At 32.3% G+C, this 21,328-nt stretch overlaps 3 protein-coding genes across 3 annotated transcripts; 1 reads left to right on the plus strand and 2 right to left on the minus strand.

Moving 5' to 3' along the window:
* Positions 1-1,905: 1,905 nt before the first annotated feature.
* LOC8265414 ((S)-N-methylcoclaurine 3'-hydroxylase isozyme 1) lies at positions 1,906-4,142 on the plus strand. The gene is made up of 2 exons (XM_002509667.2): positions 1,906-3,035; positions 3,212-4,142. The coding sequence occupies exons 1-2, from the start codon at positions 2,157-2,159 to the stop codon at positions 3,836-3,838; spliced, it is 1,506 nt and encodes a 501-aa protein (XP_002509713.1). The 5' UTR covers positions 1,906-2,156; the 3' UTR covers positions 3,839-4,142.
* A 95-nt stretch (positions 4,143-4,237) lies between these two features.
* Positions 4,238-8,485, minus strand: LOC8265415 (scarecrow-like protein 28). The gene is made up of 2 exons (XM_002509668.4): positions 7,230-8,485; positions 4,238-6,770 (listed from the first exon to the last, which is right to left on the minus strand). Exon 2 carries the CDS (start codon positions 6,652-6,654, stop codon positions 4,666-4,668), a length of 1,989 nt encoding a protein of 662 aa, XP_002509714.1. The 5' UTR covers positions 6,655-6,770; positions 7,230-8,485; the 3' UTR covers positions 4,238-4,665.
* A 751-nt stretch (positions 8,486-9,236) lies between these two features.
* Positions 9,237-13,763, minus strand: LOC8265416 (plant UBX domain-containing protein 8). Its single transcript, XM_048374108.1, has 10 exons — positions 13,408-13,763; positions 12,367-12,428; positions 11,702-12,251; positions 11,402-11,517; positions 11,014-11,221; positions 10,714-10,914; positions 10,454-10,618; positions 10,015-10,158; positions 9,865-9,921; positions 9,237-9,700 (listed from the first exon to the last, which is right to left on the minus strand). The coding sequence occupies exons 1-10, from the start codon at positions 13,489-13,491 to the stop codon at positions 9,593-9,595; spliced, it is 1,695 nt and encodes a 564-aa protein (XP_048230065.1). The 5' UTR covers positions 13,492-13,763; the 3' UTR covers positions 9,237-9,592.
* Between the last annotated feature and the right edge of the window lie 7,565 nt (positions 13,764-21,328).

Below are 21,328 nucleotides of genomic sequence, written 5' to 3' on the forward strand. Positions count from 1 at the left end.
ATTAGCATATATTCTCACGAAAGCTCTGAATAAATATGACCATAAGAACTTCTCAGCAAGATGGGATAGATTAACCTATTCGAACCCATCTTGAGAGGGAGTGTTGAAGATCAAAAGGAAAACACAGGATCATGGCATAATCCAAAAGATAAAAGACAGCAGTCAAGGACTGCTGGTCAAGGCCTCAACTTCTGTCATCAGAAGTCAGGAGCAACCTTTCTTCCCTATGGAAGAAAGGTCACTTCTACCAACCTCAGAATAGGAATGGAACGTTAATGTAGGAATCAGAATCTAGTAGCATAGCAATAAGACCGTTTGAACTCAATATGTATATATTATGTTCATTCTTACAATTGTAATCTTAGAATTCATATCAATAATCATTACAGATTAATATCCAACATTATTTTCATAATTTTCACACATGTTATTTTATTTATTTGGTGCATTTCTTCGATTGGTCTTTAGCTAATGGTGACAATCCTGATCATATGGACATGAATGAGAAGTATGGTTTCACTATAATAGCAACAAACAACCTTTGCTTCTCATTCCTAAAGCCGAGAAGTAAGTTACATTTTGTATGGTTTATCACCCGATTGTATTGTATATACTATGTTGTCGAATTAAGGTTTTTGTTTCCATATTGTATTTGTATGTGCATGCACCGCTAATGTCTAGAATTGGGGCTTCAATAATTAACAAATTGGAGTTCGTTATATTTTGACAACTTAACATGTCACAACTGATTGCCACATGCCTAGTATAGTACCGCAACCCAACTCCACTAGGAAAATACAGGATATAGATGTGCATAATTTTGACATTATTTATGTTGCATTAGCCTGATAAAACCACTGAACCTAAAAGCAATAGATGATGTATTAGCCTGATAAACGACTGAACCTGAAAGCAATTAATTAGAGTTACACTTAGAAATCCGTTAATTAATTGCTTAACATGTCAACTTACAGTGCATGTATTATATGTACTCGGCTTATCCATACAAAACACTAAGTAAATTATACATGTTCGTTTTGATTATATAAATTTTAGAAAATTTTTTATACATATTTTTATGTGTATGTTATTTAAATTTAATAAATATGTGTCAATTATCTATTAACTTATTTGTCTGTATTTTATTTAAATAGAGTTAGAAAAAAGAGATTTTATTAATTTATTTAAAATTAATTATTAATAAATTTTAAAATCTATCTTCTCCAGTAATGGATCAAATATCAACTTTTCTTTTAGACAAAGTTTTATTTACGTTTATATTCAAGATATATAGCAGTGCTCAATTACAAATAAGGATTAAATGGTGTTTGTATGTGTCTCCTGATGTTAACATTGATGTGCAATGGAGTAGTAACGAACTTATAAAAAGAAAAGATGCATGAACTTGGCAGTCTGCAGTTAAGGAACTACTTTCGGTTTGTGTCAACAAAAAAGAATGCAGCACCCTCACCTATCACTTCTTTGGCTAATATATCTATTTATATATGTACACATTCCATTCTCTTTAATTTGGTGATAAAGATGCCAGAATATTATCAAGAAAACGACCAACTTGTTTAATTTAAAGTTGCTTTCATAGAGCAACAAACAAACTCACCTCCATCTTCTAATTGAAGTCTATACATGAGAGATTGAGGAAGAGGTTGGATTGGATTTCATGTAGGGCAGTCCGCAGCCATATATATATATAAATAAGATTGTAGGTCACATATCTCCAAACAACCAAAGCCTGCCTATTTGACATTGATGTCAAGGCATTATCGTCCGATTAGACCATGAAATTGACGACAAATTTGCATCTTCAGTCACTCACCAAAAGATTATTTCTGTATTTATAAAAATCTTGATCACGGCCAATTTTACATCCGGATATCTACACAGAAAATACTTTCGTCCTTCTCCTAATAAATTATCGAACTGTTCCTTACCTGCACTTAGTAACCCGACTCGCTATAAGTTACTTGGCACAACTCAAATTTATTTAGTTGGTGGATACAAGTCATGATGAAGTGTATCCACTGGGAGCTAGCTCTCTATATATTATCCAATTTGGCATTCCTTCATCTTGCTTAAAATGCCAAAGTCCTAAACCACTAAAATTCCATTGCTATACCACCTTCACCTCATAGACGACTATGGCCATTGAAGAAGGCAATCTTTTCTTTCTTATACTTCTTCTTGTACCTCTTTTATGTCTAATCCTAAAACACTTGAAACCTTCGAGCACACCGCCACTTCCTCCAGGTCCATTTCAATGGCCAGTTTTAGGCAACATTCTCCAACTAGGCAACAAGCCTCATATATCTCTAACCCATTTTGCTAGAATTTATGGGTCAGTCTTCTCTCTTAAACTTGGAACCCAACTCGTAGTCGTAGGATCAACACGAGAAGCTGCCATGGAAATCCTCAAGACCCGTGATAGAACTCTATCAGGAAGATATGTTCCTCATTTGGCGCCAACCAAAAGTCCTCAACTTAACAAGCTATCGCTTGGTTGGATTGTGGAGTGCAACGATAAATGGAAGTATTTGAGAACTATATGCAGAACTGAGCTCTTCTCATCCAAAGCATTAGAGTCACAGAAAAGTAAACGAGAGAAAAAGATCTTGGAAATGGTTGCATTTATCAAGAAAATGGAAGGGAAAGAATTGGAAGTTCGAAAAGTGGCAGTGATCACTGTATTTAACATGTTGAGTAGTATAATGGTATCAGAGGATCTTATGAGTTTGGATCAAGAAAATGCAGATGGAGAAATGACTTCACTTTTGCACAGTATACTGGAGTTGGCTTCTACTCCTAACATTTCTGACTTGTATCCAATTTTGGGAAGATTTGATTTACAAGGTTTACAAAAGAAAATTATGGAATTGCATGAGAGGTGTTTTGAAATTTGTGAAGCTATCACTGAAGAAAGAAGACAAGGCAAAAGAATGGACGCTTCAAGAGGAAGTGACTTTCTTGACACTCTCATCAACAATGGTTCCAGCAATCAGCAAATCAATGTTCTGCTTCTGGTTTGTTCTCTCTCTCTCTCTGTCTCTTTATGGTTTATTAGGATCTAACTAGAGTTCGTAGCCTGACATTTCTCTGCATATAGGTTTGCCAAGAAATTCGAGAAACTTGTAGAAAATTCAGCATAATAAGATAGGTAATAACTGTTATCTTTATTCCTTGTTTGTTGAATATTCAGGAGCTTCTATCTGCCGGCACTGACACTAGTAGCAACACAATTGAGTGGACAATGGCAGAACTGATGAAGAATCCAAAGTGCATGAAGAAAGTTCAAGAAGAAATCACAAGAAACTTAATCCCAGACATTTTAAAAGAATCCCCCATATCAAACCTAACATATCTTCAAGCTTGTGTTAAAGAAACCTTGAGATTGCATCCTCCAGGACCATTTCTTCTTCCTCACCGCGCTACAGACACATGCCAAGTGATGAATTACACCATTCCTAAGAACTCGCAAGTTCTAGTAAACTTCTGGGCAATTGGAAGAGATCCCAAGTATTGGAAAGATCCTTTAATCTTCAAACCAGAAAGATTTCTCAACTCAAACTTGGATTATAAAGGCAATGACTTTGAGTTTATACCCTTTGGATCAGGAAGGAGAATTTGCCCTGGTTTACCTATGGCTGCCAAGCAGGTTCCGTTGATAGTTGCTTCCTTGATCCATTTCTTTGATTGGTCTCTTCCAGGTGGAAAAGACTCAATTGATTTAGACATGACTGAGAAATATGGTTTAACTTTGAGGATGGAAAAACCCTTACTTCTCATTCCTAAAATTAAGCTAAGAAATAAGAGAGAGATGGCTTAAGTTAATTCTTTGTTATATATTATTTTTCATGGTTTTTGTAATAATCCTTTATCATGCAATATTTGTCAAGTTTATGCTACACCTTCTACCTTAATTCCTACCCTGAACCAGATCACCATGAAGGAACATGGTTCACCAATCAAATCTATCAACAATTTTACTCTTTGTTTTGCCATCATGAAGATACGATTTCTCTTTATTGTAAAAAATGCCATGCATCATACATATTCTGTTTTTCTCTCTGTATCGCACCAAATTTACATATACAGCTTTGAGCTTTAAATTCTAAGAGACCACACACCTCTCCTATTCAAAGTCTGGAAATTAGCTAATGTGCATTTAAATCTCATACAAACGAAAAACAGAAAACAGTAGAAACTGAATAAAATAAAGCAATGGTGAAGGGAATCCTTAATGAACACAAAACAAATGAATCATTTCGTACATGAGGATACAAATTCTCAAAGTACAAGGTTCATAAAACTCTTACTAACTTTTTCAACAAATAAAATGAACAATGTAATGACAGAAAGAACTACAAAGAATTTCATGAATACATAAAAGAATCAAAGAATTAATAAACATAAAACTGACTCCAAATTCTATAAACTGAAACCTATAATAACCTGACCTGAAAAGAACTGAAATGAGTATGAAACTACTATAATTCATACAAATGGTTCTCTTTCTATCTTATCTGCAACAAAAGAATTAAAGAATAATAACAGCTTTTCTCTACCTACAAAGAATTTAGTGACCCTTTCCCTATGCAAGAATGGAACGGAAATGTGATGGTGTATATCTGAAGAAAAGGAAACCTTCAGCGATCAACTTGGCTGAGAAAAAGAGGATGAGCTTCCCACGACATCTACAGGTGCCCACGCAGAGATTGTATAAAGAGGCTGATCTAACCAACTTAGAGTAAGTGCTGCTCTGTCCTGCCTTTCTTTAACCCTATAATCCTCACAAGAGTACATCTTCAGCAACATTTGGCTTTGGAGCACTTCCCTCTCACTAATTCCCATGCACCTGAATCCTCCTTGCTCCATCAACTTCCTCCACTTCTCAAAACTCTCATGCCTTTCCAGCCTGTCACTTCCTTCACAAGCAACTATGTTTCTAATCTCCCTTGCAAACATCTCCTCTATTTTGATTCTAACCAGGCTGTCTAATGGAAGGCTAGTATTGATTGAGTCGAATATTGCAGAGTAGTACTTCAGAGAATTGCACACTCTTGCTTCCAAATTTGTGGCATTATGTTCGGCTTCTTGCTCTGCCATAAGAACTATTGTGGGACTTGTGCTTCGAATAAGTCCCAAGAAATCCCTTAATGCGCCTCCATTTCCATCATAAAGTGTCTTATGCATTTGGAAAACACAATTTACAGCCACACTCTCCCCCTCCTTTACATGAAGCATCCACAGTCTCACATCTTCTAATCGGTCCACAACTGGATGAAACTCGAAAGGCAGGTTCAAGGCCTCAGCAAATCCAGCAAGCCTATCTCCAGTCTCATTCAATTCTTGCTTGGACTCACCTATACCCGTGATTCTAACATGGCTAGGAGGATTAGTCCTAGAGGCCAAACTCTGAAACAAACTAGGCCACTGAAGTCCTTGCTTGATGTCGAAGTCAATGATGTGAACCTTATCTTTCCCCTCAAAAGCTCTCAAAAAAATCTCATTTTCTGTAAAATGAATGAACTTTGGAATTGGGTTCACCTGATTCAAAAGCCTCCATGCAGTCCCAGAATCATCATCAACTCGATCAAAATCCCTTGGAGTGGAGATGTGAAATATATGAGGCCAAAGCCTTGTAACTCTAAGAGCTAAAGCCTCGGTGTAATAAGCAATAAGGCGGCTAACAGCTGTTCCCTTTGGAGAAGAAAGTTCCCCCAATTTAGCTATACAGTGGTTGATCACCGCCATATTCTTGGACCCAATGGCTTCAACACATGCTGTAAGCAAGCTAACCAGCTCATATGCCTGATATTCCTCTTGGTGATTCGCCCCTGCAGCTTCTTCTGTTGTGCCTTCCTGTGGATGAGGATTCCTAGAGCCGTTCCCTACTTCATACTCCACAACATTCTCACTTGGTCTAAGGCCCAAACTGTGACTTTCTGATGATGTACTTGAACCTGAGGCATCTTTTATCACTGGCCTTTGGCTACTCTCTCCATCCTTTTCACCTAGGTCAGTAATCTCAGTTATAACAGACTCCATCCATGGATTGTTTGACAATGGAAGAGGTGGAGAAATCACATCACTGGGTACAAAGCGAACCCTCTCCTCATCTCCTGAACATGTCAGAGAGAAAGGAGCCTGTGGAGGGTTTAAGCCTCTAGGTACCTCAAAACCTGATTGAAACCAAAAATTACCACTCCCAAACTGGCCTAAACTCAAACTATCACCACCTTCACAACTATCACTGCTACCCCTTTTTCTCTTAGCCCTGTTAGTGCAAGGCTCATCAACTGAGCCCTGCTCCGCAAACCTCTTCAAGCTTTTACCTTTCTCCCAAAACTCATCTTTCACTGATTGAGTACTCGTTGCCAATGGTGGGAGCCTGATATTCTGCTTGAGAGAACAAGTAGTGGTCTTTGACTCGAGTGATTTATCGACAGAAAGACCAACACCAACAGGCCTAATAGGCTGTGATCGTGAGGATTCTTTACGAGAAAAAGTACATGGTAAGTCCAATCTCTGTGTGCTCATTGAAGGTAACTGGAAATGGCAAGCTTGAAACTGTGCTGGTGACTCACTCCTTAATCTATGCCTTGGTGACAGCAATGAAGAACTAGAACACCCAGCCAACATCCTCTACAAACTCCAATTTCTCTTTTGTTGATTTTGTGTATGATTCACCCACCCTATTTTCTTCTTCTATTTTTTTTTCTCCTATCTCTCTTTGTTTTCTATAACGAATTTTTGAACTATGAAACAAATACAAATGGGGTTATTGAATGTCTGTATAGATTCTATGTGTATATGGTTCATGTAAAACTTTGCATGTATGTATTTTGAAAAGAGAAAATCATCGAGAGAGACAGACTAATGTGAGTGTGTGAATATCATTCAAGAAAACCAATTAAAAAGAATAGGAATCCGATGAATAATAAACAAAAATCAAAATAAAAGATTTCTGTAAAATTGTAAGTGTTCCTATATGACAATCTTGAGTATGCAAATCAATTTAATTAATCAACAACAAAAGAATATGAGAAAAAAAAAAAGAATAATAAAATAAATTTCCAACCCCAAAAGAATGAAAGAATTGCACTCCTACAAGAAAACAATCATCGGATTCCAAAACCTTCAAAACAAACTCATTGAGAAAACCTCTGGAATCTATCAACATTTACTTCATGGAGAGGAATGTAGAAAAGACATACTTGCCTAATTTGGTAGCTGAAATCAACAAAACTCTTGTAACCCACATCAGCTTTTGAAGTTTGCACCAACTCCATGATATCAAAACCAAAACCTGAAAGCCAAAAAATGCATAAAAAAGTGATCTTGATTAAACAAGAAACACAACAACCCTCATTCTTTGACTACCCGAAAAAACCATAAACCACCAAAAGATTGTGTTTTTATAAACCAAATTAAGGTTATTGTTTTCGTTGCTTCGCTCACTCTCTCCCCCTCTCTCTCTCACTCTCCCTCTCACTAAACCCTCTCTTCTACTACTACTATTACTATACTACTACTACTACTACACCTAGTATAACTTCCATTGCTGTCTCGATCATTGCTTTTTCTAAATTCTGTGTGGACCTGTTTGGTTTTACCCAACACTTGGAAAGAAAAAAAAATGATGACTGTGAAAAAGGGCGTTCGAGAAGAGTTGGGAAAGCAAGGATGTGGGCCGTGTGATTTTGATCAGACGGATGAGAATGAAAGTCTGAGTGACCGTTGAAGTATGTCGGTGAAATATGACCGTTGGGGGGAGGGAGTTGGTGTACGGACGAGTGTGCATGTGTATGGGCTTTTATTTCCTGCACTGTCGTGAGTCACATGAGGTGCACGTGTCTGTCTCCTTGATGCCCGTTCACTTGACCGTTGGTTATTATTATTATTATTATGATTTTTCTTTTTTATAACAACGATACAACATCGTCTTCTTTTCACTTATTTGTTAACTTCCTAACCTACCGTCTAATTATGGTTAATTAAGACACGTGGCGCATAACTTGCCGCCATTGTAGTAATTATGCACTAATAGAAGCTGGACTTTGACTAAGTTGTTCAACTATGACTGGCAGTGGCGATGTCTGTTTTATGTGTTGTTGGCAGTTGTTTCTTTTTTTCTTTTTCTTTTTTTAATATTATTTTAGTATTAGTATAAATATATAAAACAAATTGGGTTGCAAATCTTAGAGCCGGAATACAAGTAAATTATTTTCCCGAATCTTTTATTTTTGTTGGGAATAATTTATAGTTAAATAGGACAAAAATAAACCTACGTCGTCGTCTCTTTTATGAAGTTTTTGTTATTAATTAATAGGATTTTCCGAGATATTTATTCATGATTTCTTTTGGATGATTCTAATAGACAGAAAGTGGCCTACATTTTAATAATCGAGAAATAAGGCTCTTTTGTGCTTAATTTCTATTTGTTATGTTAAGCATGTAAATTTAACGCGCACATTAAAAATGGCGCAAGGGAAAATAGGGAAGACGACATAAACCTGACAATTTTGTCACAAAAGAGAAAAGAAAATAAGCTTAAAGATAAAATGGGTCATCTAAGAAGGTTTATTACTTTATTTTCTTACTTCAGGTTTAACCCAAGTAAAATAAAATAAAAAGAGAGAAGAAATCGGTTTTGAAGACAGCACATGCACAAACTTGGAAAGAAAGGTAAAACAATTATAATAAATACTATACCTTACTCGAAGTAAATTTAAAGATAATAGTGGTAAGAACTCGCTCAATTGCACTGCAAAATGAACCACTTGGATACCAAAAAGGTAACTGACAATGAACGGTAAAAATTTGGAAGAAGACAAGACCTCCCCACACGACACTTTCTAAAATTAATTGGCACCAATGGCAGGCAGCAATCTAAATGGGGAACCACTTGCGTACCATTAGATCCAAATATTGCTCGGGGACAGGATGGTATTGTCACCCAATCCAAACCATCATCATATTCATTCACGACAGGCATTCATCCACTACGCAAACATGGCAATATCATACCCACTTGTTTGCATTTCAGAAAGCAAATATCTGAAATTGAAAATGTCATTTCACCGGTTCAGTTATTGACTGACAGCTGAAGATAACAGGCAAAACCAACAGAAGGTCCAGGTGGTCCTTTTTCAGATTGAGTGTCTGCGGCGATAGTGAACTACTCGCAGTTGAGAAAGCCCAAGTTCATAGACCCAAAAAAATAAAAAGAACTTGGTATAATCGTATTCGTGATTGAGAAAAAGCCGGATAACAATACTGAACACAGCCTTCTGATCCTAACCAGGAACTGAAATTCTATCCCATAAGTAAATTTTTTTTTTTAAGTTGCTAAATATGTACAATAAGAAACACATTCCTCTGAACACCCGATGAAACAAACTCCAACACTGCCCCTTGAGTAGAATCGAATGTATTTTCCTCTACCCCAAAAACTTCATGCAATTTGTCTAAAAAGTACAAGACCCAAATAAAATCCCCATCCCCCCCCCATTTTGATCCATTGCTTCAAACTTCTAAATATAAGCAAATTTCAACAATTTTATAACACTGCTCATTTCTAGATCAACTCCAGAAACAGGGCCTCCTGTTTGGTTGTTAGGCCGAGTTCACGCAGCGTAAGTTCACTCTCTCCATCACTGAAAGCACGCCTTGGGTATGGTCTCACCTGTCCAAGTAACAAATTAGAGGAAGCATAGCATGTTAAACTTTGTTGTCAATCTTTGAATATATTCTCCACAATCCGACCAACAACATTTACATGGTGCAAATATCTCTAACCAAATAGTAAAGAGTACAAGTAAAGCAGGAGACTTTAAATGAATAGTTTACCAGTCTGTATGAACCTGGGTTGGCCACCCTAGCAATATCTATGAAGTCAAAAAGGGACTGCAAAGAAAATCACAAAATGACATTGATAAACAAAGAATCATGTGCCTAGTCTTGAAATCTAAATCAAGTTACATCCTTTACAGAACTTACCCTTAAGTTGTCAGTCTTGAGAAATCGCCGGCCACATCGGGTGCCATTAGGCATTCGCACCAAAAGTGTTATAGCATTCTCATCATCAGATGGAGGTTCCTGGGGCAGAGAAGCTTCTTTTGCTGCCAACTGTCTTTCAAATTCCTGAAAGAAAGAAGCACAAAACTCCAGCTATAGATGGCTAGTATAAAACAATCAACAAAAAAACGTCATCCTCTCCACACTCCGGCAAAATGCATACAGGAAACTAATAATGTTGCCACAGCAGTGTATACAACTACAAAGCCAAAAACATGAAAAGTAAATGACAAATAAAAGACAAGGTTTAATAATCATACAAAAGCATTATGACATACTACAAATTGGAAATGAGTCAAAGCTCAGATCATCACTTCCATCTAGTCCAGCTTTAAAATCAGATAAAATGTATACATAGTACCTGCTCTTCCTCCAATTTCCTGCGAGACTCTTCCTCTTTCAGCCTATCTTCTTCAAGAGCAGCTTTCCTAGCCGCTTCTTCTTGTAAACGACGAGCTTCAGCTTCCTCCATGGCCTTCATCTCTTTTTCCCTGTCAGCCGCCAATGATGCAAGGTACTCATCATCCTGCTACCATCAATTAAGTCATTATATGATCACAAAATTATTTGTGGTTCAAAAGCCTGAATCTAAATTTTCTAGTTAAAATGCAAAAGTCAAACCTGTTGTTCACGGATCAACCGCTGGGCTTGCAAGGATGGTGATGGAGGACGAGGTATCCCACGTGAATAAGAGCCTTCAGCTTGCATGAACTGATGAGGAGCATATGGAAACCGATATCCAGTCCCTTCAGGAATTCCGCCAAACATTGCAGCCTCAAGCATGACAGCTTCATCATGTTCCTCAGAAGAGATGCCTCCCCACTTCAAGTTGTTAAAGAGCAAAGCTAAAGCAAATTAGTTTGCTTTTATATTTAAAACTCCATGTGAATAACTATAGTGGGCATTTATATATAAAGAAACCTCATCAGAGAAGGAATCTCCATTGCGCTGTGGGTGACTGCTTAAATTATTCTGTCCAGGACTTGTTGGTGGACTAGCCTCAATAACTCCAACTTCTCTGGCAGATACTACAGAGCCAGAAGATGTACGTCTCGCTCTATGTCTAACAAGAGGCTGCTCCTCCACATCTTCAGCTTCTTCTTGAATGGATAAGCTTCCAGTCCTCTCCCTAAATTACATCCAAATTTTTATGTCAAATTTCTCACCTCCAATAGTGGGGAGCTTAACTTGAAAACAGAGTTTATCATCCTTCATCACAGCCATGATGAAAGAACGTCACTAGAGAAAGGATCACATTGCAACTTCATATCATCTATCTCTTATGCAGTAAGAAACAAATGTAATATACCTGCCATTTGATGCCACTACTGTCCCCAGCTCCATCTTGTCTGGCTTCGAAGCTCCCATTTCTGAGGCTCCAACTTTTCCCCTCAACTCACGCAATGCTTTCTCTTGCTCTGCTTCCTGGATTCATTTCATGACAAACAAGACCAAGAGATGCGCATAAGTAGAGTGCCTGGGAAGTCAGGAATATGAATAACTAATAAAATAAATACTTTTACTAAGCACAGTCATGAAAACGACCGTAACCAATAAATATTATAATCCCATGCATTGGACAAGCCAAAAGTTTGTTCAGTTAACTTACCTCAGCCTCCCGTTTTGAAGCCTCAATAGCAGCTCGAATCATTTCTTCTTCTATGTCATTGCTATAGTCTGGTAAGTTATTAAATTCAGGAACGCTAGGTATAGCATGTCTCTCAAGAGCACCATCACCAGAAGCATCACCTCTTTGCTCTGTCCATGGTGCAGCCCTACCAGGTTGGTTAGCTGGAATATCATCTTCATCATCAACTATGACAGTTCCATGAATATCAGGTTCATGTGTATGTACAGTTCCAGTTACATCCTCAATAATAGGTGCATGACCACTACGGCTGGATGCATCACTACCATCCTTGACCTCTATGGGTATCTCTCTCCTCTCTCTTGGTTGCGAAACAAATGGTGCACGGTTGGTAAAATCAGAACCACCATTAAATAGACTGCTATGAAATTGTGGATCAAGAAGTGAGAATGGGTTCATTGTACTAGCCTCAGTTAGAAGTGACATAGGATTCCTCCTAGGTGCCACTTCAACTGGATCATCTATATCCATGAGATCATCTTCAGGAGCAATAACAGAAGTGTCACGCACACTGAACATAAGAAAAGAATTATGAATCAGTCATCAGTCCTCAAATACTAGGGGATGGAAAGTAAATGTTAAAAAGAAAAGGATTATAAGTGATGACTGCAAATAAAACAACTAACGTGCTTCTATCTCCTTCACTGAAATGTGCATTAACAGCTGCATTGAGATCGCCATGATGCTCCTGATGACAATCAAGAACATGTATTAGAAGCAGAAGAACTAACCCAATTAAGCAATCGAATTTACTAGTCAATTCATTGTTTAGTGAAAGTTGATCTAGAATTCTAACCAGTTAAACAACATCATCCTCAAATCTGAAATCAAATACACAACTCCAAAAGCTAGAAAGTAATTCAAAAGTAATGCTTTTCAGTCAACCAAAAAAAAACACAATTGCATAAAAAGTATCCACTCCCTCCTTCCAAATATGATCATATTATCTAACCAACTATTCTTTCTCTTTATTACTAGGGCAGGTAACCACAATTTAATTACTAATAGCTATTTACTAGCACTCCCCCATCCACCAGTTTTAGGAGGACATTGAGAAACAAAAAGCAAAAAACAAACCTAATAAGCAGAACGGACAACCCATTTCTTGCACAATGAGTGGAACACAAGTTTAATTGTGCATACTTGCAGGAACGACACACATCACTGCAGCTACAGCATCCCATGTAACAGTAATAACAAATAATAAGGAAACCATAAGTTTCCAAAGACAACAAATAAAGACTCCTAATTGAGCAATGTTCTCTATGTAACACTTGAAAATAATACTAATCATCTAAAGGTAAACGCATTGCAAAATAAAAATGAAAAAATAACTCCATCAACTCCATCAAAAATAGAATTTTCCAATTATCACTTAAATTAACAAATAATAACAAGAATCAAATATTAGCTCAAGATTAATAATCAATTCACACCAATAAAAAAGATAAAATTGAAACCTACATTAATTACTGAAATTACATAACACTAATGCAATAGAAAAAGAAAAACCCTAATTAAACAACATATTGCTAATTCAATACCAATTAAAACGCAAACCAATACTAACATTACCAAAAAGAAAAGAACACAATTATAATCAAATTTCTTAAAAGAATAAAAATTGAGAAAGCCGATCATCAGAAAATAAGAAAATAAATAAAAACCTCGAGCTTTTGAACGGCGATAGATTCAGTGACGCCAGTGATGCTGATAAATGTATCGATTGCTTCTTGATTAGGCCTAGCCATTGTCTTTCTAATAGAATCAAGAAAGGTAATAACTTTAACTAATAGATATATTAACTTTGATGAGGTTAAGAGTATTTTTTGTTTTTTCTTTTATAAGAAAAGAAAAGGAAATAGATATTTGTGTGGAATGCAAGTAGAAGAAGGTAATTTATTTGGAGGAAAACAAGAGAGCAGTTTCTCCAATATTCTACGCTTTCTATTGTTGTTGTTGTTGTTGTATGTGGCCAAGTAATATTTGTTTGGTTGGCTTGTTGGATTGGAGAAGTAGAATGGGTGTTTGAAGTTGGGCTTCCAAAAGGTATCTTTATTTTTATAATTTTTCCTTTTCTTTTTTCTTTTTGAGAATGCTTAAACGAAAGCTGAATTGGTGGGTAAGTCAGCTCAAGCCATTAGGGATGGCAGGGCGGATATTTCCGGATACAAAATCCGACCGAACCTTACTAGGACATATTTGATCGGATTGAATTTTATTGAGATATAATTGGACAGTGATAAACAGGTTTGAGATGAGTTGAAATTTAAATTCAACATCCGTGTTGCGTTCGGGTTCGATCACGCAGATATCCGCTACCTGAACCCATTTATATAAACGGATACGGGTATAGAGTATCCGCAGATACCCTACCCTATTAGAGCTGTTAAATTTTTTTTTATCACTTTGTTCTCCATGTATATTGAATTTTTGACCTTTTATAAAGAACAAAGTCATTCTACCATTAAGTCGTTTAATATTTTTTTTGCAAAAAAGACATACATATATATATACATATACATATACATACAATATATATATATATTTACATACACACGCACATATATATATATATATATATATATATATATATATATATATATATATATATATATATATATATATATAATATTCTTTTATTAATCTCTTTCTATAAAATCAATGCTACGTCATCAATCATTATAACTGTTAATAGTATATATATTATTATAATACTCAACCTAATATATTAGCGTTATTAACTTATGATTATGTAGTGCTAGTATGACATGTTTATTAAATAGTTTTGATTAATTTTATGTCTCTTAACTAATTAATATGATATAAAGAATCTTATACCATATTGTTATGCAGTAGTATTTAAATTTTAATTTTAAATTCTTAATTTTAATTAATAGATCTCACTTTTATTATTAAGATCTTATATTAAAAAGTATATGTATTGTATTATTATGTCTAGAAATATAATATAATTTTTTAAAATTTGAATATATTATATTAATTAATTTTTATTTTTATAATAATAAAATTCAATATTTATTTGAAAATAAAAATATCATATATGAATTCAATAGAATTTTATTAATAAATTAAAGAAACATAATACATATAAATTAAAAATAAAACTATGTAGTTTTAAGTAAAACTACATAATGTTGAGTAAAACTATGTAGTTTTGATGTACCAAAAAAAAGTCTAAATTAAACTACGTAATTTTGATGTACCAAACTAAAGAAAACCTAAATAAAATTATATAGTTTTGATGTACTAAACTTAAGAAAACCTAAGATAAAATAAACTTGAATTTTATTATCTTCTTCTCATCTCAAACTCACGTCAACTCAACCCTCTCAAAGCCTCTATCACCCACATTCTTCACGTTGTCGTTCACTCTATTGCTGCTGCCATTCACGTCGTTGCGCGGCATCACTCTTACCGGCCGTTCTCAATCGTCGCCATTCTCACCGCCATCGCCGCTCTCGTAAGGTTTTTGCCAGTCGTTTTCATCTTAACAATTTTGATTGTAGCTATCATTTTGAAATATATTTGGTATGATTGGAATGCTATATGGTAACTGCTTATTTAATTTTTTATGCTGCTCATTTTGGAATATTTATTATACGCATAATACATTATAACTGCTTATTTAATTTTTATTTTATTATTTAAAATTTTTTGGCAGTGATAATATAAAACAATATTTTTAATCGAATCTTTAATTTGCCATGTTAGAAATAAATTAGCAATTTGTACTATTAAGTGTATTGATATTTGTGAAATATATGGGATATATTTAACTCTAATTTGTTGATTGTAATTTTATTTTTCTTAGGTTGTAACATGTCAAATACGCATACTAATGTTGAATGTATAGATAGTTGTACACATTTTTAAGCTTCCGGAAGTAATAAAAATGCTCCAATTACACCTAGCATCCAACAACCTAGCGAAATGCCTCCTCTAAGTTCTGAACCTACAAATTCTAAAAGAAAAACAATATCTTTAGATTCTAGAAAAAGAAAGTTAACATCTTATGTTTGGGAATATTTTTAAAAAGACTATTGAAGATGGAAATGATTGGGCTACTTGTCTTCATTGTAAGACAAAACTCAAAGCCAACAGTAAAAATGGAACTAAGTCTTTACATAACCATTTGGATAAGTATGGAAAAAAATAGTCAAGACATCACCAAAATGTTCGATAGGCAAAAGTAAATTTCAGTTGGTAGAAACAATGAGGGAAAGTTCAATTTGAAAACTTTACTTTTGATCAAGAAAATTTAAGAAAAAAAATTGGCTAATGCAATAATCATGCATGAGTATCCACTCTCAATAATGGATCATGTAGGATTTATGAGGTTTGTTGCTAGTCTCCAACCTCTCTTTAAGATGGTTTTTTAAAATACTATCAAGAATGATATATTGAACATTTATGATATAGAGTTCAATAAGTTATATAAAGAGTTGGATAATCTCAAGAGCCGAATAGCTATTACTATCGATATGTGGACGTCAAATCAAGAGAAAGGCTACATGTCCATCACAACACACTATATTAATGATTCTTGGATGTTATAAAATCGAATTTTGAGGTATATTTTGTTTATTTCATATTTGATATTAAGTAATTGCATCTCAATAAAATATTTAATAGTATGTTTTATTTTAAAATATGCAGGTTTATTTATGTGCCAAGTCCTCATACCAAATAAGAGCTTATAAAGCATTTGATGGATAGTTAAGGTGGAATATTGATACTAAGATTTCTACTATTACTGTAGATAATTGTGCTTCAAATGATGGTATGATTTCTATACTCGTTGAAAAATTATATGGTGATGGGGAAATTTTACATATGAGATGTCGTGCATACATTTTAAATCTTGTGGTCAAAGATGGATTGTTTGTTATTGATGATGCACTTTTGAGAATTAGGAATAATGTAGTATTTTGGTCAGTCACTCCTCAAAGAATGGAGAAATTTGAAGAAATTGCCAAACAATTGAAAATCTAATGTGCTAAAAAGTTGTCTATAGATTATAAAACCCGTTGGAACTCCACTTTTCTAATTCTTCGAACAACAATTAAGTATAATGATGTATTTTCTAGACTGAAAATTAGGAAAAAACCTTACACTAGTGTACCTTCAGAGAACGATTGGGTTATAGCAATAAAAGTTGCTGAAAAATTAAAAGCTTTTTATCATCCTATTGAATTATTTTCAGGAAGAAACTATCGAACTGCAAATTGTTTCTTCATTTCCATTAGTCAGCTTAAAAATTCCTTGGTAGAGTGGATGGATTGTGATGATGAGATTATTAGAGAAATGTTTGAAAAAATGTTTGCTAAGTTTGAAAAATATTGGAGTGTTGTGCACATAGTTTTGGTTGTGGTTGTCATTTTGAACCCTCGGTACCAAATGAAAGTGGTGCAATATTATTTTCCTAAGATATATGGTGATAATGCATCTAAAGAAATTGATCAAGTCAAACAAACTTGTTATCACTTGGTTTTATGATGAATAAGACAAAATAATCCGAGTCTAGCAGTGCAATTTCTTCCGTTTCATTGTCAGAAGGTCAAATTTCTCAAAAGAAAGACTTTCACAACTTGGTTGCTTTTCTTAGTTCTTTCTCTAACAGTGAATATATGAAAAGCGAGATGGATTATTATCTTAATGAGCCAGTTTTACCTTGGACTCAAGATTTTGACATTCTTAATTGGTGGAAAACAAATGGAATAAAGTTTTCAACATTGCAAATGGTTGCTAGAGATCTTTTAGCGTTTCCGGTGTCTACGCTGGCATCTGAGTCTACATTTAGCACTGGTGGAAGATTTGTTAGCACTCATCAAGTAGACTTCATCCAGATACTTTGAAAGCATTAATGAGTTCACAAAATTGGCTATGGGCAAGTGTTGAAGGTAATAAAAAAAATTCATTTCATATTCTTTCTTAAGTTTTACAAGATATTTTATATACTCATCTTTATTTTAAACTTTTAGGATCTTGTTCAACTGCAGAAGCAAGTTGTTCATGTTCAATTGAAGAAGATGTTAATTATGATGTGTATTTCTATAAAGTTTTTATTGAGTAAGTATTATTTAAATATTTCTTATAATAATAGTTATAAATAGATCTATTATTTAATATTTAATATACTAATGGTTTTTTTTTCAATTGTGGTAGATAAGCAGTTTGAATATGGAGTTGAAGATCTACAAAAGTGTAATAGATATTATATTTTACTTAATTATTATTATTTATAATATTATTTTGAATTTTACTGAATTTATGCTTGGTTTGTATTAATATATAGAACATTTAATGTTGAATACTTAGACTTGATTAGTCTATGTTTTGTTATTTTTTATTTATTTTTATTAATTTAAATTATTATAAATGGATTCAGGAACCGGGTACCCATTTAATTACCTGTATATTCATATAAACGGGTAGGGTACCCACTACCGATTTGAATACCTATAAAATATATTTAATAATTATTTAATTTAAATAGATTTTAATCGGATTAAGATAATTTGCGGGTAATCCTATTAGGATTTGGGACGGATCCGAATTACAAGTGTCATTTCTTAAACAAATTTAGGACAGGTTCAGGTAAGTATGGTTTAAACGGATTTGGGTTCGGATAACATTAAATTGGCGGGTACCCTACCCGTTGCCATCTCTACAAGGCATCTATATTTTTCTCAATTTGTTAATTGATGTGTTTATGTTATGGATTTTCTATATTATTTTGTTTTAAAATAACCTATCGAACTATAAAATAGAATGAAGAATTGATAAAGTAATATAAAACAATATTAAGAATATATGCACCTAAAGGTCTATGAGCATTATATTTTACATTATGAGAAATTATAAAAGATATTATTATTTTTTATAATATAGTAATTCATTTTTCATTTATAAAAAATTTAATATTTCTTATAAATTATTAACAAAATATTTTGACTTTAAAAAATAATCACATTTTTATAATAATATTTTTAAGTAATGACTTATAAATAATTATTGTAATTTATGAGAAAAGTATGAAGATAATTGCCGATTTTGTAAAATATAAACTAATTTCATGATTATAAAGATTTCATTAATTTTCATAAATTTACTAATTTTTTATAAATTACTAAATTCTGTAAAAATAATAATATTTTCATAATATTTTACTTATTTTTTAGTAATAAGTCTTGCAAAAAAAGTTTTAGTTTACAAAACATTGCCTTTTCTATAAAATAACGATAAATTTTGCGATTACTGCGTAAATTATTAACTTTTGGGAAAATAATTATATTTCTATAATTTTATATTCTTTTGCAAGTGATATAAATTAAAAAATATTATTTTAATTTATAAAAAAATTGTTATTTCTTATAAAATAAAATTATTTCCACAATTATAAATTTTTTAATTATAGTGATATAATGAAAATAAAATTATAGAATAAGTCAACCAGTTGTCCGTTAATAAAATTTAGTATATATAATTATAGATGAATGGTACTTAAAATAAATCCGAATTTGACTTTATTTTTTAACAAAATAACAGTAGAGTACATTTATATACCATATGACGGAGTTATAAGACCTTGCTTAATGCATACGTACCCACTGCAAATTTTTTATATTCATCATTTGGTCACTTTAATTTCTTTTTCTTTTTTTTATATCTCTATAAACATCTAAATTGATATTTTTTAACTATATAAACTCTTTTTTTCAGCCAATAAAAAAGCGTGGAACACATTTGTTGATATGGAAAATATGCTGACACGTATTAAAAGAACACTAATGACGCATCTTTTTGTTTTTCCTTTACTACACCACTCCCTGTTTTCTTGCATTTTTTACTAAAAACAATTTTCTTGATTATTTTTTTCATCATTCTTGCTATTTAGCTTACACAAATCTATTCAAAATGGGTCACTTTTTCTTTTTTTTCTTTTCCTTGATTTTGTAAACAGAGATAGTGAGTTCCCATTCTTAATTTTGTGCTAATAAAAAAAGAATGGTGTTAATAAATAGAGAGATGAGTCAAAATCAAATTGGGTTATAAAAAAATTAAAAATACATTAATGATAATAGTGTCTTTATATATATTATTAAATAATACATAATTATACTGATAAAGTATTATAATAATAAGAATATATGAATTAATATATTAATAAAATAAAATTAAAAATATTATATTTTGTTTCTACGACTTATTATTTTTTAAAAAAATTGTATTAAATTATTTAAATTCTATCGTAGGTATATATAGTGTGATATATAGTAATTATTAATCTTTTTTTAAAATTATAAATGTAAATAAAATTATTATAGGATGAAGATTGAATTAGATTAGTTCTATTATAATCAAGAAATTAATCATTAATTAATTATATTAGAATTAGACAGTTAAATTAATTACATATAAAATTAGGATAGGAATAAAATTAGTAATCTCCCTTTAATAACTAGTATAGCTTTGTTCAAGAAAAATAATGGAGATAATATCTCCAATAATTGAACATCTTAAGGTAAGAAATATTTAGACTTTGGTCTAATTTTTGTGCATGTGAATTCCACATTCTCCAAAACTCTTTACAAGTCCAAGGAAGAATGTTTATTTGTAAAATAAAACAAAGTCTTTCATTTTAGGAATATGAGATTTTTAAGTTTTTTTAAAATACTACACATATATAGAACAAAAGTTAGTTAAACTAGACTAAATTAATCTTCTATAAATATTTTGCAAAGTTTAAATCATCTATTCCATCGCAAAGATAAAATAGAAAAAATTAATATTGCATAATAAATATCAAAGTATCAGATAATAATTTTTTTATTTAAAAAGAAGATAGATAATATGGAACGAAATGAATAATTCTATTATTATAACCACTCCATAATAATTTTTCTTTTGAGGAATTGAAGAGTAAGAAATTGAAAATAAAATATAGAAGAAAATAATGCAAAGAGAAAAATTGTAGTCTAACCATGCATGTGTATTTATATTTAAATTTTATGAATATTTTCTTATGTTAAAGTGTATTACAGGGTAATATATTTATTAAACTTCACATGCCATAAAGTCTATTTGGTTCAACTGATCAATGCAGTTGGTAGCTAATAGCTGATGACTAATAAATTAAACCATCTGGTAAAACTTTATTAGTGGTTGTTGTTAATATGTTAAATGACCATTGATGGTATAATTTATCATGAAATATATTTTTTTATTATATTATATTTAATGATATAAATTAATAAAAATAATTTGTAATAATAAAAAATATTACAGTTAATTTTTTTAACTCAATTATATTTATTATTAAAAATATTTATAAAACTGATTTTAAATGTAGAAATTTAAATTTAAATTCTATTAATAAAAATTTATAATCTTAAATACTATAATTATAAATATTAATATTATAATTATTTAACAATTAAAGATGATTTAAAAATAATAATTATTTATTATAAAATAAAAAATTTAATTATATTATATCAACTTAAAGTAAGTTATTATTAATAAATTTTAATAAAGATAATAGTGTCTAAATAAATTAAAAAA

The sequence above is a fragment of the Ricinus communis genome, chromosome 5 (assembly GCF_019578655.1).
Source record: "Ricinus communis isolate WT05 ecotype wild-type chromosome 5, ASM1957865v1, whole genome shotgun sequence".
NCBI lineage: Eukaryota > Viridiplantae > Streptophyta > Magnoliopsida > Malpighiales > Euphorbiaceae > Ricinus > Ricinus communis.

Coding starts and splice junctions, on each gene's coding strand:
- LOC8265414 (XM_002509667.2), top strand. CDS start 2,157: ATGGCCATTGAAGAAGGCAATCTTTTCTTTCTTATACTTCTTCTTGTA. Junction 3,036..3,211: donor AAATCAATGTTCTGCTTCTG/GTTTGTTCTCTC, acceptor TTGAATATTCAG/GAGCTTCTATCTGCCGGCAC.
- LOC8265415 (XM_002509668.4), bottom strand. CDS start 6,654: ATGTTGGCTGGGTGTTCTAGTTCTTCATTGCTGTCACCAAGGCATAGA.
- LOC8265416 (XM_048374108.1), bottom strand. CDS start 13,491: ATGGCTAGGCCTAATCAAGAAGCAATCGATACATTTATCAGCATCACT. Junction 10,915..11,013: donor GAGATTCCTTCTCTGATGAG/GTTTCTTTATAT, acceptor AACAACTTGAAG/TGGGGAGGCATCTCTTCTGA. Junction 10,159..10,453: donor GGAAATTGGAGGAAGAGCAG/GTACTATGTATA, acceptor TCTTTCTTTCAG/GAATTTGAAAGACAGTTGGC.